Source organism: Trichomycterus rosablanca, chromosome 9 (genome assembly GCF_030014385.1).
Source record: "Trichomycterus rosablanca isolate fTriRos1 chromosome 9, fTriRos1.hap1, whole genome shotgun sequence".
In the NCBI taxonomy this organism is placed as follows: Eukaryota; Metazoa; Chordata; class Actinopteri; order Siluriformes; family Trichomycteridae; genus Trichomycterus; species Trichomycterus rosablanca.
In genome coordinates, this window is record NC_085996.1 from 32,922,418 (window position 1) to 32,935,918 (window position 13,501).

The 13,501-nt window shown below is 39.6% G+C and overlaps 1 protein-coding gene across 2 annotated transcripts in view; it reads left to right on the forward strand.

The window, feature by feature from the left end:
• Positions 1-13,501, forward strand: part of evlb (Enah/Vasp-like b) — a 45,690-nt gene that overhangs the window by 17,466 nt on the left and 14,723 nt on the right. For both annotated transcript variants that reach the window (XM_063002268.1, XM_063002267.1), the window contains exons 2-3: positions 12,047-12,215; positions 12,833-13,010. In XM_063002268.1, the coding sequence (XP_062858338.1) occupies positions 12,047-12,215; positions 12,833-13,010 (347 nt within the window). The remainder of the gene's footprint in view (positions 1-12,046; positions 12,216-12,832; positions 13,011-13,501) is intronic.

The window sequence follows — 13,501 nt, forward strand, 5'->3', positions numbered from 1 at the left end:
CACAATAAATCACAATAAATACTTCTCAATAAATCCATCTGTATTTTGTTTAGCTTGATCTGTTCAGCATTCATCCCATTACACTTCAGCTCAATACAGGACCTTGAATCAAAGCACTTAAGCAGCTTTTACACGGTATGCAGGAATTGATTAGAGTGTGAATATTTAAAGCCATGCAGAGTGCTATTACACTGTTTTTTTCTTCTCAGCATTTTTTAGGCGAGGTGCATTTACCACAAATAGATTAGTGTGTTAATGCAGTGTATACAGTAAACTCTATAAGCACTAGTGCATTTTAGAGATTTCAGCAGCTTTCTTGAATACATACTGCCACTCTGCACACACACACACACACACACACACACACATTTATCATTCATGCATAATTCATTACTTATAAATTAAACACTGCACTCAGATACACTGAGGATGTACTGAAATATCTAAAATGCTATAAATGTGCAAAATATACCGTGAGTTAGCTATACCTAGCTGTGTGATCACATGAAAATTACAGTTTTGAGAAATATACATTATTGTTTGTTTTGTAGTATCATCATAACCATTGTATTACCTACCTAGTGCATCATTATTTATAATTATACACATAGTGCCATAAATAAAACCACTATGTATTCTGCTATGTAGAAGAAGAGATAATTTGAACTGCATGGTTTCTTGTACTGGAAGGCTGAATTGTTTTACTTGGCAGGACAATTTTCAAAGGCTTAGTTGTGTGGTCTAAATGGCCTCTAATGCTGTTTAAATTGGATAAAGACTCTAAATCTATTTGTTAGATTGCACGAGATATTTGAATATGGTCTTCATTGACTGGTTGATTTTCATTGACTGGTACATGCTCTAAAAGAATTGGAATAGCTGTGGCTTTATAAACTTACCACTGGGAGTAAAGACAGATTATTATTGGAATCATATCATATGAAATGCCATTTTTTTATCCTGGCCTGGTTACATGTGTCTTTTTGGCAGATGGAGAATGATATACAGACCGACTAAAAGTTATAACTTAAAGTTATAGTTTTGCATTGCTTCTCTGTATGTTTCCATCAGGCCGTGTAATTATGTGTGTGCTGGACGGAATTCAGCATAAAATGAATATTAATGTATGGAGGAGAGTTCATATTTTCCACAGGGACTGTGGGCTGATCTGTATATCCACTGAAAGCACAAGTTTTCTGGGTTTTTGTCACATTTTACAGACTTATAAATGTTACAGAAAAACATGCTTTCACTTTACAATAACAGCACTTATAATTGACCAGGGCAGTTATTGCAGGGCAGATGTTGAAATACTTGATGTGCTCATGTACTTTAAAATCATTTTTACCCATTCTCTTCCAATTTGGTCGTGTCCAAGTCTCCGATTGTCACTGAGTTATAGAAAGACGCAGACTATCATGCGGAGTCGCAGACTTCCAAAGATCTGTACTGCTATCCGTGCAAAATCCATCCTCTTGCAGGTGACTTGACCAGCCAGCAGAAGCCACAATTGCAGGAGCAATAAGAAATATGTGCAATGAACATGCCTGCTGGATATCTAGCCTGGTCGACAACACAGCTGAGATTCAAACTTAAGAGCTTAGAATCTCAGCAGTGGTGGGCGAGCTCAGTAGGCTGTTGTGCCAGATTTGCCAAATGTTTTTTGGTGATTGTGACCAAAAGTTACATTTTACCTGATTGGTCCACTGACTAGTTTCCAAAATGCCTCTGTCTTATTTAGATGTTGTGTTGCATTCTTCAGACATTGATTTTTCTAATGAGGTTACAGGTTATTCTGTTGAATGACACTTCCGTGCAGATGACACTTTTTTGCATGGTTTTAATGTTACATGGTGGTTTTGCTGTGCATTTCTAGAGAGAATATGAGTTCTAGTTAGTTGTCTTTTAGATTTTGCCTCAGCTTTTACAGCTCTCCATATGTGCTGTTGAGCTTGAGCTGTCTTGATATCTTTCCCCTGTGTTCTGTAAGCATCATTTAGCTTCTTTTTCAGATTCCAAGTTAGCTGCTTAAAGAAACAAATAACTGTTGAGTTGTAGGACAGGATTTAAAGAGTCTGTCATTTATTATGCTTTGAAACTATCAGCTGACAGTTAGTAAGAACTTTACAAGACTTTACAATTGGAAGGATTTCCAATATTTAACAGAAAGTTATCAAATATAATATAACTGTGCTTTTAGTATTTGTAAATCTAACTATCCTTTGAATACTTTGCTGTAGATGATGTGTTTACTTTTTTCCACATTAAAAGCCAATAAAATATTGATTTTGGCTGTGTATAACAGTGCTATATAAATAGTAACTGAGCGATTTAGTAAGATCCACTTTACTGTATGCACATCCTTGCTTTCTGTATGTCTTTATTTCATGAACATGATTTACAATAAAATAATTTACAAAAAGATAAATCCTTTTTGAAATACTTCATGGGCAGAAATGCAAAGCTAAACCTGTTAAAAATAAAATAAAACAGACCAGCTCATTGCAGTCATTGCATGCAGGTTTTTCCTACATAAACTCGCTCTTCATGGTACACATCTCCTCTTGGTAAAAATAGCCATGCTCTGAATCACATGCATTATCCCAATGTGTGAGTCATCATTCAGTGCAGTAGAGTTTCATATAGCTAACTGCTGTTTTAGACTACAGCTTATGATATTGTATAATTATAAAAGCGTAAATATGACAGTAAAATGTTCATGTTTTGAGTGTAAGTTAAGTGTGAATATATGAGTAATGAGTAAGGCCCCACCTAATTCACGGACTGTAAAATGAGCCGTTTCACATGTAATATGCAGTTTGCCATGAAATTCAAAATTTAAGGTTTGTGCTTAGCCATTTAACATTTTTTATTCGCATAGTGTATGCAATGTGAGGCGCAATATGCAATATGAGACAACCTAGCAATCACACGGTAATTAAGTTAGTGAGAACACAAATGAGAATTTTCGTCTTTGAACTAATAAGATAGTCTGTGCTGTGTATTGTAGCTTCCACTGACATTCTGTCAATGTATGTATGTTATTTAATGACTGCTGTGAATTGTGGCACCTTTCTTTAAAAATCCGTGAAATTTATTATGTTTGAAAAATGAGGTCTGTGAAATTAAGCACATTTATTTGTGAATTCAGTAGGGTCCCAGTAATGAGTGTGTGCTCTCCCATAATGGATTGAAAAAACTGCCCAGAGAGTATTTCTGCCTCGTGACTGGTATTTTTGGGTGGTACCGTACCCTAGCTAATACATTAAAAGTAATTTCTCTCAGTTAAATAAAGAATCAACAGAATGATTAAATCACAGATTCTTGTTTTTATTGCATGTTCAAACTTTTCTAAAAATGGAGTATATACAGTAAAAGATACTTCATGCTCTTGTTGCTTTGTGACAGATAAAATCTGTGTACAGCCAAAAACTCTTTTATTATTTAACCATGTGCCATGGTGTATTTAAATCTGTTTGACTTATTCATTATCTCACAGAACACTTATGAATTTTTTAGAGAGTGCATCATTTATTGCACAGTGTGGGCAAGCCGTAGCCTAGTTAAAGTACTGGACTAGTAATCAGAAGGTCGCTGGTTCAAGCCCCACCACTGCCAGGTTGCTACTGTTGGGCCCTTGATCAAGGCCCTTAACCCTCATTTGCTCAGACTGTAACTGTAATGTAAGTTGCTCTGGATAAAGGTGTCTGCTAAATGTCGAACATGTACAGAAAGGATGTGTATTGTTTTTAAAATGTATCTAGGTTGCTGTGTGTTTTAAAAAGATTTTTAAAAATTATGTACTTAAATATCAATTATTAATGGAGAGCTTGTGTGGTGTAAATTACGGTAGCCCACTGTGTTTGAATCCTCAGCGGTGTTATCGGTCAGTCAGGTGTCTACATACAGAGGATGTGCTCACTTTTTTTGATGTTGATAATCAATAAAACATAAAAAGTGACTAAGGGTGTCCAAAAGTACACAGTGTTGTGGCGCTTTGATGTGCACAGTAAGTGTACAGCCACACATGAGCAATTACAGTATTTGGAGATAGTGTTAATGCATGTGTGTGTTTGATGTTCAGAAAGCTTCTTTTTTAATGCTTGCCACATGTTTTAGATTTGCTTTGACATGATCTCTGGAGGTCAGTGAAGATTATAAATTGGAGTTGATTATAAAATGTGATACAGTGCCAGGACTGAATGCTGGTAAGAAGCCACACAGCTAAAGTCTTAACAATCTGGAGTTTTTGGACATACTTACTGCTTTCACCACTGAGGATTAATCCAAATGGATAGAAACAAAAACTTGAATGAGAGAATCAGGACCAGAAGGACAAACTGAGATGACACACGCAGATGACAGATCTGTAGCTCACACGTATTGGCAGTGCAATTAGACTTTAACATCACTGCAACTTGGCAGATATCCTATAGATACAGAATATATAACGATTATATTTGTTTTCTCATAGTCTTGAGTTAGGCCATGATCACTTCATAACAGAAACAGTTTCTCTAGAAATGTTTTTTCCTATAATACATTAATTTATGTGTTTTTTCCAGCAAGGCATGAAGCAATTTTGATTTGTAGGACTGTGATTAAATAAAAATGGGACAAGCTGATTAAATATTTCTGCTACTCTGACAGCATTGCACATGGAGATGTTTGATCTGATTTTGTTATATGTTGACCTGTATTTTATATAACCTTAGGATATAGCTTCAGAATTCTTTTGTTTGTTGACTTGTTGGTTATCAAATGACTAGATCTTGAGAAAATTCTTAGGGAATGTGTTTTTAGGAAAACAATACTTTTTATCTAGTGAAATTTATATTCATAGACAAATTACACTTCTTTCACAAATAGGACAAAAAATCAGGACTACACCGATCAGCCATAACATCCTTGTTTGTACACTCACTGTCCATTTTGTAAGCTCCACTTAACATATAGAAGCACTTTGTAGTTCTACAATTACTGACTGCAGTCCATCTGTTTCTCTGCATGCTTTGTTATCCCCCTTTCACCTGTTCTTCAATGGTCAGGACTCTCCCAGGACCACTACAGAGCAGGTATTATTTAGGTGGCGGATCATTCTCAGCACTGCAGTGACACTGACATGGTGGTGGTGTGTTAGTGTGTGTTGTACAGGTATGAGTGGATCATACACAGCAGTGCTACTGGAGTTTTAAAATACCGTGTCCACTCACTGTCCACTCTATTAGACACTCCTATCTAGTTGGTCCACCTTGTAGATGTAAAGTCAAGCTCAAAACTCATTTATTGCTGCTGTTTGAGTTGGTCATCTTTTAGATCTTCATCAGTGGTCACAGGATGCTGCCCACAGGGCGCTGTTGGCTGGATATATTATTGTTTGGTGGACTATTCTCAGTCCAGCACTGACAGTGAGGTGTTTTAAAACTCTATCAGCGCTGCTGTGTCTTATCCACTCATACCAGCACAACATGCACTAATACACCACCACCATGTCAGTGTCACTGCAGTGCTATGAATGATCCACCACCCAAATAATACCTGCTCTGTAGTGGTCCTGGGAGAGTCCTGACAATTGAAGAACAGCATGAAAGGAGGCTAACAAATATATATATACAGTGTATCACAGAAGTGAGTACACCCCTCACATTTCTGCAGATATTTAAGTATATCTTTTCATGGGACAACACTGACAAAATGACACTTTGACACAATGAAAAGTAGTCTGTGTGCAGCTTATATAACAGTGTAAATTTATTCTTCCCTCAAAATAACTCAATATACAGCCATTAATGTCTAAACCACTGGTAACAAAAGTGAGTACACCCCTTATTGAAAGTTCCTGAAGTGTCAATATTTTGTGTGGCCACCATTATTTCCCAGAACTGCCTTAACTCTCCTGGGCATGGAGTTTACCAGAGCTTCACAGGTTGCCACTGGAATGCTTTTCCACTCCTCCATGACGACATCACGGAGCTGGCGGATATTCGAGACTTTGTGCTCCTCCACCTTCCGCTTGAGGATGCCCCAAAGATGTTCTATTGGGTTTAGGTCTGGAGACATGCTTGGCCAGTCCATCACCTTTACCCTCAGCCTCTTCAATAAAGCAGTGGTCGTCTTAGAGGTGTGTTTGGGGTCATTATCATGCTGGAACACTGCCCTGCGACCCAGTTTCCGGAGGGAGGGGATCATGCTCTGCTTCAGTATTTCACAGTACATATTGGAGTTCATGTGTCCCTCAATGAAATGTAACTCCCCAACACCTGCTGCACTCATGCAGCCCCAGACCATGGCATTCCCACCACCATGCTTGACTGTAGGCATGACACACTTATCTTTGTACTCCTCACCTGATTGCCGCCACACATGCTTGAGACCATCTGAACCAAACAAATTAATCTTGGTCTCATCAGACCATAGGACATGGTTCCAGTAATCCATGTCCTTTGTTGACATGTCTTCAGCAAACTGTTTGCGGGCTTTCTTGTGTAGAGACTTCAGAAGAGGCTTCCTTCTGGGGTGACAGCCATGCAGACCAATTTGATGTAGTGTGCGGCGTATGGTCTGAGCACTGACAGGCTGACCCCCCACCTTTTCAATCTCTGCAGCAATGCTGACAGCACTCCTGCGCCTATCTTTCAAAGACAGCAGTTGGATGTGACGCTGAGCATGTGCACTCAGCTTCTTTGGACAACCAACGCAAGGTCTGTTCTGAGTGGATCCTGCTCTTTTAAAACGCTGGATGATCTTGGCCACTGTGCTGCAGCTCAGTTTCAGGGTGTTGGCAATCTTCTTGTAGTCTTGGCCATCTTCATGTAGCGCAACAATTCGTCTTTTAAGATCCTCAGAGAGTTATTTGCAATGAGGTGCCATGTTGGAACTTTCAGTGACCAGTATGAGAGAGTGTGAGAGCTGTACTACTAAATTGAACACACCTGCTCCCTATGCACACCTGAGACCTAGTAACACTAACAAATCACATGACATTTTGGAGGGAAAATGACAAGCAGTGCTCAATTTGGACATTTAGGGGTGTAATCTCTTAGGGGTGTACTCACTTTTGTTGCCGGTGGTTTAGACATTAATGGCTGTATATTGAGTTATTTTGAGGGAAGAATAAATTTACACTGTTATATAAGCTGCACACAGACTACTTTTCATTGTGTCAAAGTGTCATTTTGTCAGTGTTGTCCCATGAAAAGATATACTTAAATATCTGCAGAAATGTGAGGGGTGTACTCACTTTTGTGATACACTGTATATATACACCGGCAACAAAAGTGAGTACACCCCTAAGAGACTACACCCCTAAATGTCCAAATTGAGCACTGCTTGTCATTTTCCCTCCAAAATGTCATGTGATTTGTTAGTGTTACTAGGTCTCAGGTGTGCATAGGGAGCAGGTGTGTTCAATTTAGTAGTACAGCTCTCACACTCTCTCATACTGGTCACTGAAAGTTCCAACATGGCACCTCATGGCAAAGAACTCTCTGAGGATCTTAAAAGACGAATTGTTGCGCTACATGAAGATGGCCAAGGCTACAAGAAGATTGCCAACACCCTGAAACTGAGCTGCAGCACAGTGGCCAAGATCATCCAGCGTTTTAAAAGAGCAGGGTCCACTCAGAACAGACCTCGCGTTGGTCGTCCAAAGAAGCTGAGTGGACGTGCTCAGCATCACATCCAACTGCTGTCTTTGAAATATAGGCGCAGGAGTGCTGTCAGCATTGCTGCAGAGATTGAAAAGGTGGGGGGTCAGCCTGTCAGTGCTCAGACCATACGCCACACACTACATCAAATTGGTCTGCATGGCTGTCACCCCAGAAGGAAGCCTTTTCCGAAGTCTCTACACAAGAAAGCCCGCAAACAGTTTGCTGAAGTCATGTAAACAAAGGACATGGATTACTGGAACCATGTCCTATGGTCTGATGAGACCAAGATTAATTTGTTTGGTTCAGATGGTCTCAAGGATGTGTGGCGGCAATCAGGTGAGGAGTACAAAGATAAGTGTGTCATGCCTACAGTCAAGCATGGTGGTGGGAATGCCATGGTCTGGGGCTGCATGAGTGCAGCAGGTGTTGGGGAGTTACATTTCATTGAGGGACACATGAACTCCAATATGTACTGTGAAATACTGAAGCAGAGCATGATCCCCTCCCTCCGGAAACTGGGTCGCAGGGCAGTGTTCCAGCATGATAATGACCCCAAACACACCTCTAAGACGACCACTGCTTCATTGAAGAGGCTGAAGGTAAAGGTGATGGACTGGCCAAGCATGTCTCCAGACCTAAACCCAATAGAACATCTTTGGGGCATCCTCAAGCGGAAGGTGGAGGAGCGCAAAGTCTCGAATATCCGCCAGCTCCGTGATGTCGTCATGGAGGAGTGGAAAAGCATTCCAGTGGCAACCTGTGAAGCTCTGGTAAACTCCATGCCCAGGAGAGTTAAGGCAGTTCTGGGAAATAATGGTGGCCACACAAAATATTGACACTTCAGGAACTTTCACTAAGGGGTGTACTCACTTTTGTTGCTGGTGGTTTAGACATTAATGGCTGTATATTGAGTTATTTTGAGGGAAGAATAAAATTACACTGTTATATAAGCTGCACACAGACTACTTTTCATTGTGTCAAAGTGTCATTTTGTCAGTGTTGTCCCATGAAAAGATATACTTAAATATCTGCAGAAATGTGAGGGGTGTACTCACTTTTGTGATACACTGTATATATATATATATATATATATATATATATATATATATACAGTATATATACTGTATATATATATATATATATATATATATATATACAGTGTATCACAAAAGTGAGTACACCCCTCACATTTCTGCAGATATTTAAGTATATCTTTTCATGGGACAACACTGACAAAATGACACTTTGACACAATGAAAAGTAGTCTGTGTGCAGCTTATATAACAGTGTAAATTTATTCTTCCCTCAAAATAACTCAATATACAGCCATTAATGTCTAAACCACCGGCAACAAAAGTGAGTACACCCCTAAGAGACTACACCCCTAAATGTCCAAATTGAGCACTGCTTGTCATTTTCCCTCCAAAATGTCATGTGATTTGTTACTGTTACTAGGTCTCAGGTGTGCATAGGGAGCAGGTGTGTTCAATTTAGTAGTACAGCTCTCACACTCTCTTATACTGGTCACTGAAAGTTCCAACATGGCACCTCATGGCAAAGAACTCTCTGAGGATCTTAAAAGACGAATTGTTGCGCTACATGAAGATGGCCAAGGCTACAAGAAGATTGCCAACACCCTGAAACTGAGCTGCAGCACAGTGGCCAAGATCATCCAGCGTTTTAAAAGAGCAGGGTCCACTCAGAACAGACCTCGCGTTGGTCGTCCAAAGAAGCTGAGTGCACGTGCTCAGCGTCACATCCAACTGCTGTCTTTGAAAGATAGGCGCAGGAGTGCTGTCAGCATTGCTGCAGAGATTGAAAAGGTGGGGGGTCAGCCTGTCAGTGCTCAGACCATACGCCGCACACTACATCAAATTGGTCTGCATGGCTGTCACCCCAGAAGGAAGCCTCTTCTGAAGTCTCTACACAAGAAAGCCCACAAACAGTTTGCTGAAGACATGTCAACAAAGGACATGGATTACTGGAACTATGTCCTATGGTCTGATGAGACCAAGATTAATTTGTTTGGTTCAGATGGTCTCAAGCATGTGTGGCGGCAATCAGGTGAGGAGTACAAAGATAAGTGTGTCATGCCTACAGTCATGCATGGTGGTGGGAATGCCATGGTCTGGGGCTGCATGAGTGCAGCAGGTGTTGGGGAGTTACATTTCATTGAGGGACACATGAACTCCAATATGTACTGTGAAATACTGAAGCAGAGCATGATCCCCTCCCTCCGGAAACTGGGTCGCAGGGCAGTGTTCCAGCATGATAATGACCCCAAACACACCTCTAAGATGACCACTGCTTTATTGAAGAGGCTGAGGGTAAAGGTGATGGACTGGCCAAGCATGTCTCCAGACCTAAACCCAATAGAACATCTTTGGGGCATCATCAAGCGGAAGGTGGAGGAGCGCAAAGTCTCGAATATCCGCCAGCTCCGTGATGTCGTCATGGAGGAGTGGAAAAGCATTCCAGTGGCAACCTGTGAAGCTCTGGTAAACTCCATGCCCAGGAGAGTTAAGGCAGTTCTGGGAAATAATGGTGGCCACACAAAATATTGACACTTCAGGAACTTTCACTAAGGGGTGTACTCACTTTTGTTGCCGGTGGTTTAGACATTAATGGCTGTATATTGAGTTATTTTGAGGGAAGAATAAATTTACACTGTTATATAAGCTGCACACAGACTACTTTTCATTGTGTCAAAGTGTCATTTTGTCAGTGTTGTCCCATGAAAAGATATACTTAAATATCTGCAGAAATGTGAGGGGTGTACTCACTTTTGTGATACACTGTATATATATATATATATATATATATATATATATGTTAGTGTTATAAAATATTTTTATTATTTTGTAATATTATTTAGTAATAATAAATAAGAATTATTTAGTTTTTGTAATTTAGTACTGTTAATAAGTGTCACATTTTAAAACAACAAATGCAATTTAAATGTTTTTTTCTTTACAACAAATGCAACTTAAAAAATCCATTGTCTCATCTCTAAGCAAACTTAAAATGTAATTCTTCAACATAAAAAGAGAGAATAATTATGGAAGTTATTGGAGAATTATTGCAGTCAGCATGATGGCACAGCAGATAATGTGGATGCCACATAGCTCCAGGGTTCTAGGGTTCTAACTTCTAACATTAATTATTTCCTCTGTTTACTGTCAAAGAGTTTGCCATTTTCTTCCAGCGTGCACATGGGCTTCTGTGGGTACAGATGTCATTTGTTTTTTATTTTGTTAACTGATTTATCTTGGTCAGGGTCATGTTGGGTCTAACACCAACAGGAAACACTAGGTGTGGGGTAAGAATACCTTTTCAACAGTGCTCATTCATCATAGGGCCCCAGCTTTACCAGTGCTGCTTCATGTTCTACCTTATTTCTGTAAACATGCCAAAAGATGGATTTGCTTCTTAAATATTCAAAGGTGTGGATTACACTGTGAGTAAGTGTAAGCATGTAATGGACTGGTGCCCTGTTTAACGTGTGTTTTTGTCTATAGAAATTCTGATTTACTTGCATTTGTATTTTACCTCGGTGATACATCATCTTAAACTGAACCCTTTGTCACAGTTAATGTCTGTAGAATGCAGAATGACTGTACAAAAATAAAGCTGTCATATTTAAATCGTCAAAGAATGTCTCTTATGACCCTATTTTCATCTATTTTCCTTTTCATTATGTTCGCTTGTTTGCTCTCAGACTATTTTGGCTCGAGCTGCCTCAGGGTCCAGCGCACAGATGGATTTTGTGTTTTTAGTGAAAGCTCATATTAGTGCTCAAATCTCTTTCCCTGTCACCCATTACCATTTATCTTTTTATAATATTCCCTTTATCTCTTTTAAGTTTAATTTCCACTCTATGCAAGGGAGTCCCCTTAATGCCCTTTTTGTACAAATGCCGTGGTTTTCTAGACATAGACATTTGAACTGTAATTAATTTTAATTAATGTTAATGAAAGATCTTTACTATTTGTGGACAGTTCCGACAGGTTCAAAAGGTGTACCAATAAAGGTAGCACTCAAGCAACAATGACAGGTACATTTTATTCTTTGCATTTTTAATTATGGATGAATTAGTTTCTTAGATAAGTTGATTAAAAATCATGCAGAGGAATACCAGCATGGTGGCCATTCAGATGTCAGATGTAGTCAATGGGTGACTTAATGTGTTCATTAAATCCAGTCTGGGTGGTTGACCAGCTTTAGTTATGGCTTGAGGAAACAAAATACCATACTGAGTGCAAGGCTAATCATTCTCTTTTGGACTTTCAGTTTTGCAAGGAAGCTGGGAATTACATCAGGGTGAACTCATTACATTGAATGGTTGAAGCATCTTTAGTAAATGTTCTGACTTTCTTGTCTGCTTATTTGTGTTGCAGTGAGCAGAGCATATGCCAGGCCCGTGCCTCAGTCATGGTCTATGATGACACTAGCAAGAAATGGGTGCCAATCAAACCAGGACAACAAGGCTTTAGCCGCATTAACATCTACCACAACACTGCCAACAACACCTTCCGTGTGGTGGGGGTCAAACTACAAGACCAGCAGGTTAGTGCCTCATAAAAAGGTGCATTAATAAAACTCTGTAGGTCTATTTGCCTATTGTCATAAACTTCCACAACCCCCATCAGAGAAAGTGTATAGAAAATAGACAACAGAGAAATGACAACTAAATGGTGCAATATGATAGGCTACTCTGGCTGTTACAACACAGAAAAGACAGGGAACGTTGAACCTGCAATATGAGAGTGGAACCCCTACCAGATTAGTTCGCACTTCCCCTGCACATAACCATGGTTTTCAGGTGAATTCAACTCAGGAAAAAAACAGAATGCTCAAGCAGTTTGGCATCACAGTTTTAAAGAAATGCAAGTCTGCCAAGGCGCTAGTGAAGAAGACAGAGAGAGGCCGGGATATGTAGTAAACCTTCTACCTGAAGCAAATTAATACTTATGAAGTACAGGTGACTGTCAATCAGGAAAGAGCGACAGATAACATGCAACTGAGATCTCTAACCCCATCTGCTAGACCAACTAGGCAATGTAGAGGAACATGACTCCTAACACGGAGCAGCTCTTTTGACGGCTTCTGCCATGTTACACATAGCATCTGCTACTTACTGAATACTGAAACGGCACTAATATTTCTCAATAATTTTCTTCCAGGTCGTTATTAACTACTCTATTGTAAAGGGGCTGAAGTACAACCAGGCTACTCCTACGTTTCACCAATGGCGTGATGCCCGGCAGGTATACGGACTCAACTTTGCCAGTAAGGAGGAGGCCACAACTTTCTCCAATGCCATGCTCTTTGCCCTTAATGTACTCAGCACCCAGGATGGAGGTGAGCTTGCATGGTGTAAAGCATGACAACATGAGCATCCCTTCATCATAAGTATTTAATGTCATTAATTAGAATATAGACATATAGTAACAATTAAGTCTGAGTAATCAGTGATCTTATTGATTATGGTCATTGGTAATGGGTGGTCTGGAGGAGGCAAAAAATTGTTATATCCAGTGGTACTACACTGGTCAAAATGTTCATGTATTAAGACTTAACTTTTATTCAATCTTTCCATTACCTATTTCGGGGGGCTCAATGGTCATTTAAAGAATGACGTAGGTCTAGTCCTTGAGGATTACCTGAGCACACGCACTGCACATTACACACATGCAATAAATCCCACTTGTTTTCTTACATAATCAGTTGGAATTATGTGACCTTACATAATCTTCCCAGAAATGAAACGTGTCACGTTCACATAAAGACACTATATGGCTGAAATTATGTGGACACCTAAACATAAGTTTGTTGGAAATTCCATTCCAAAA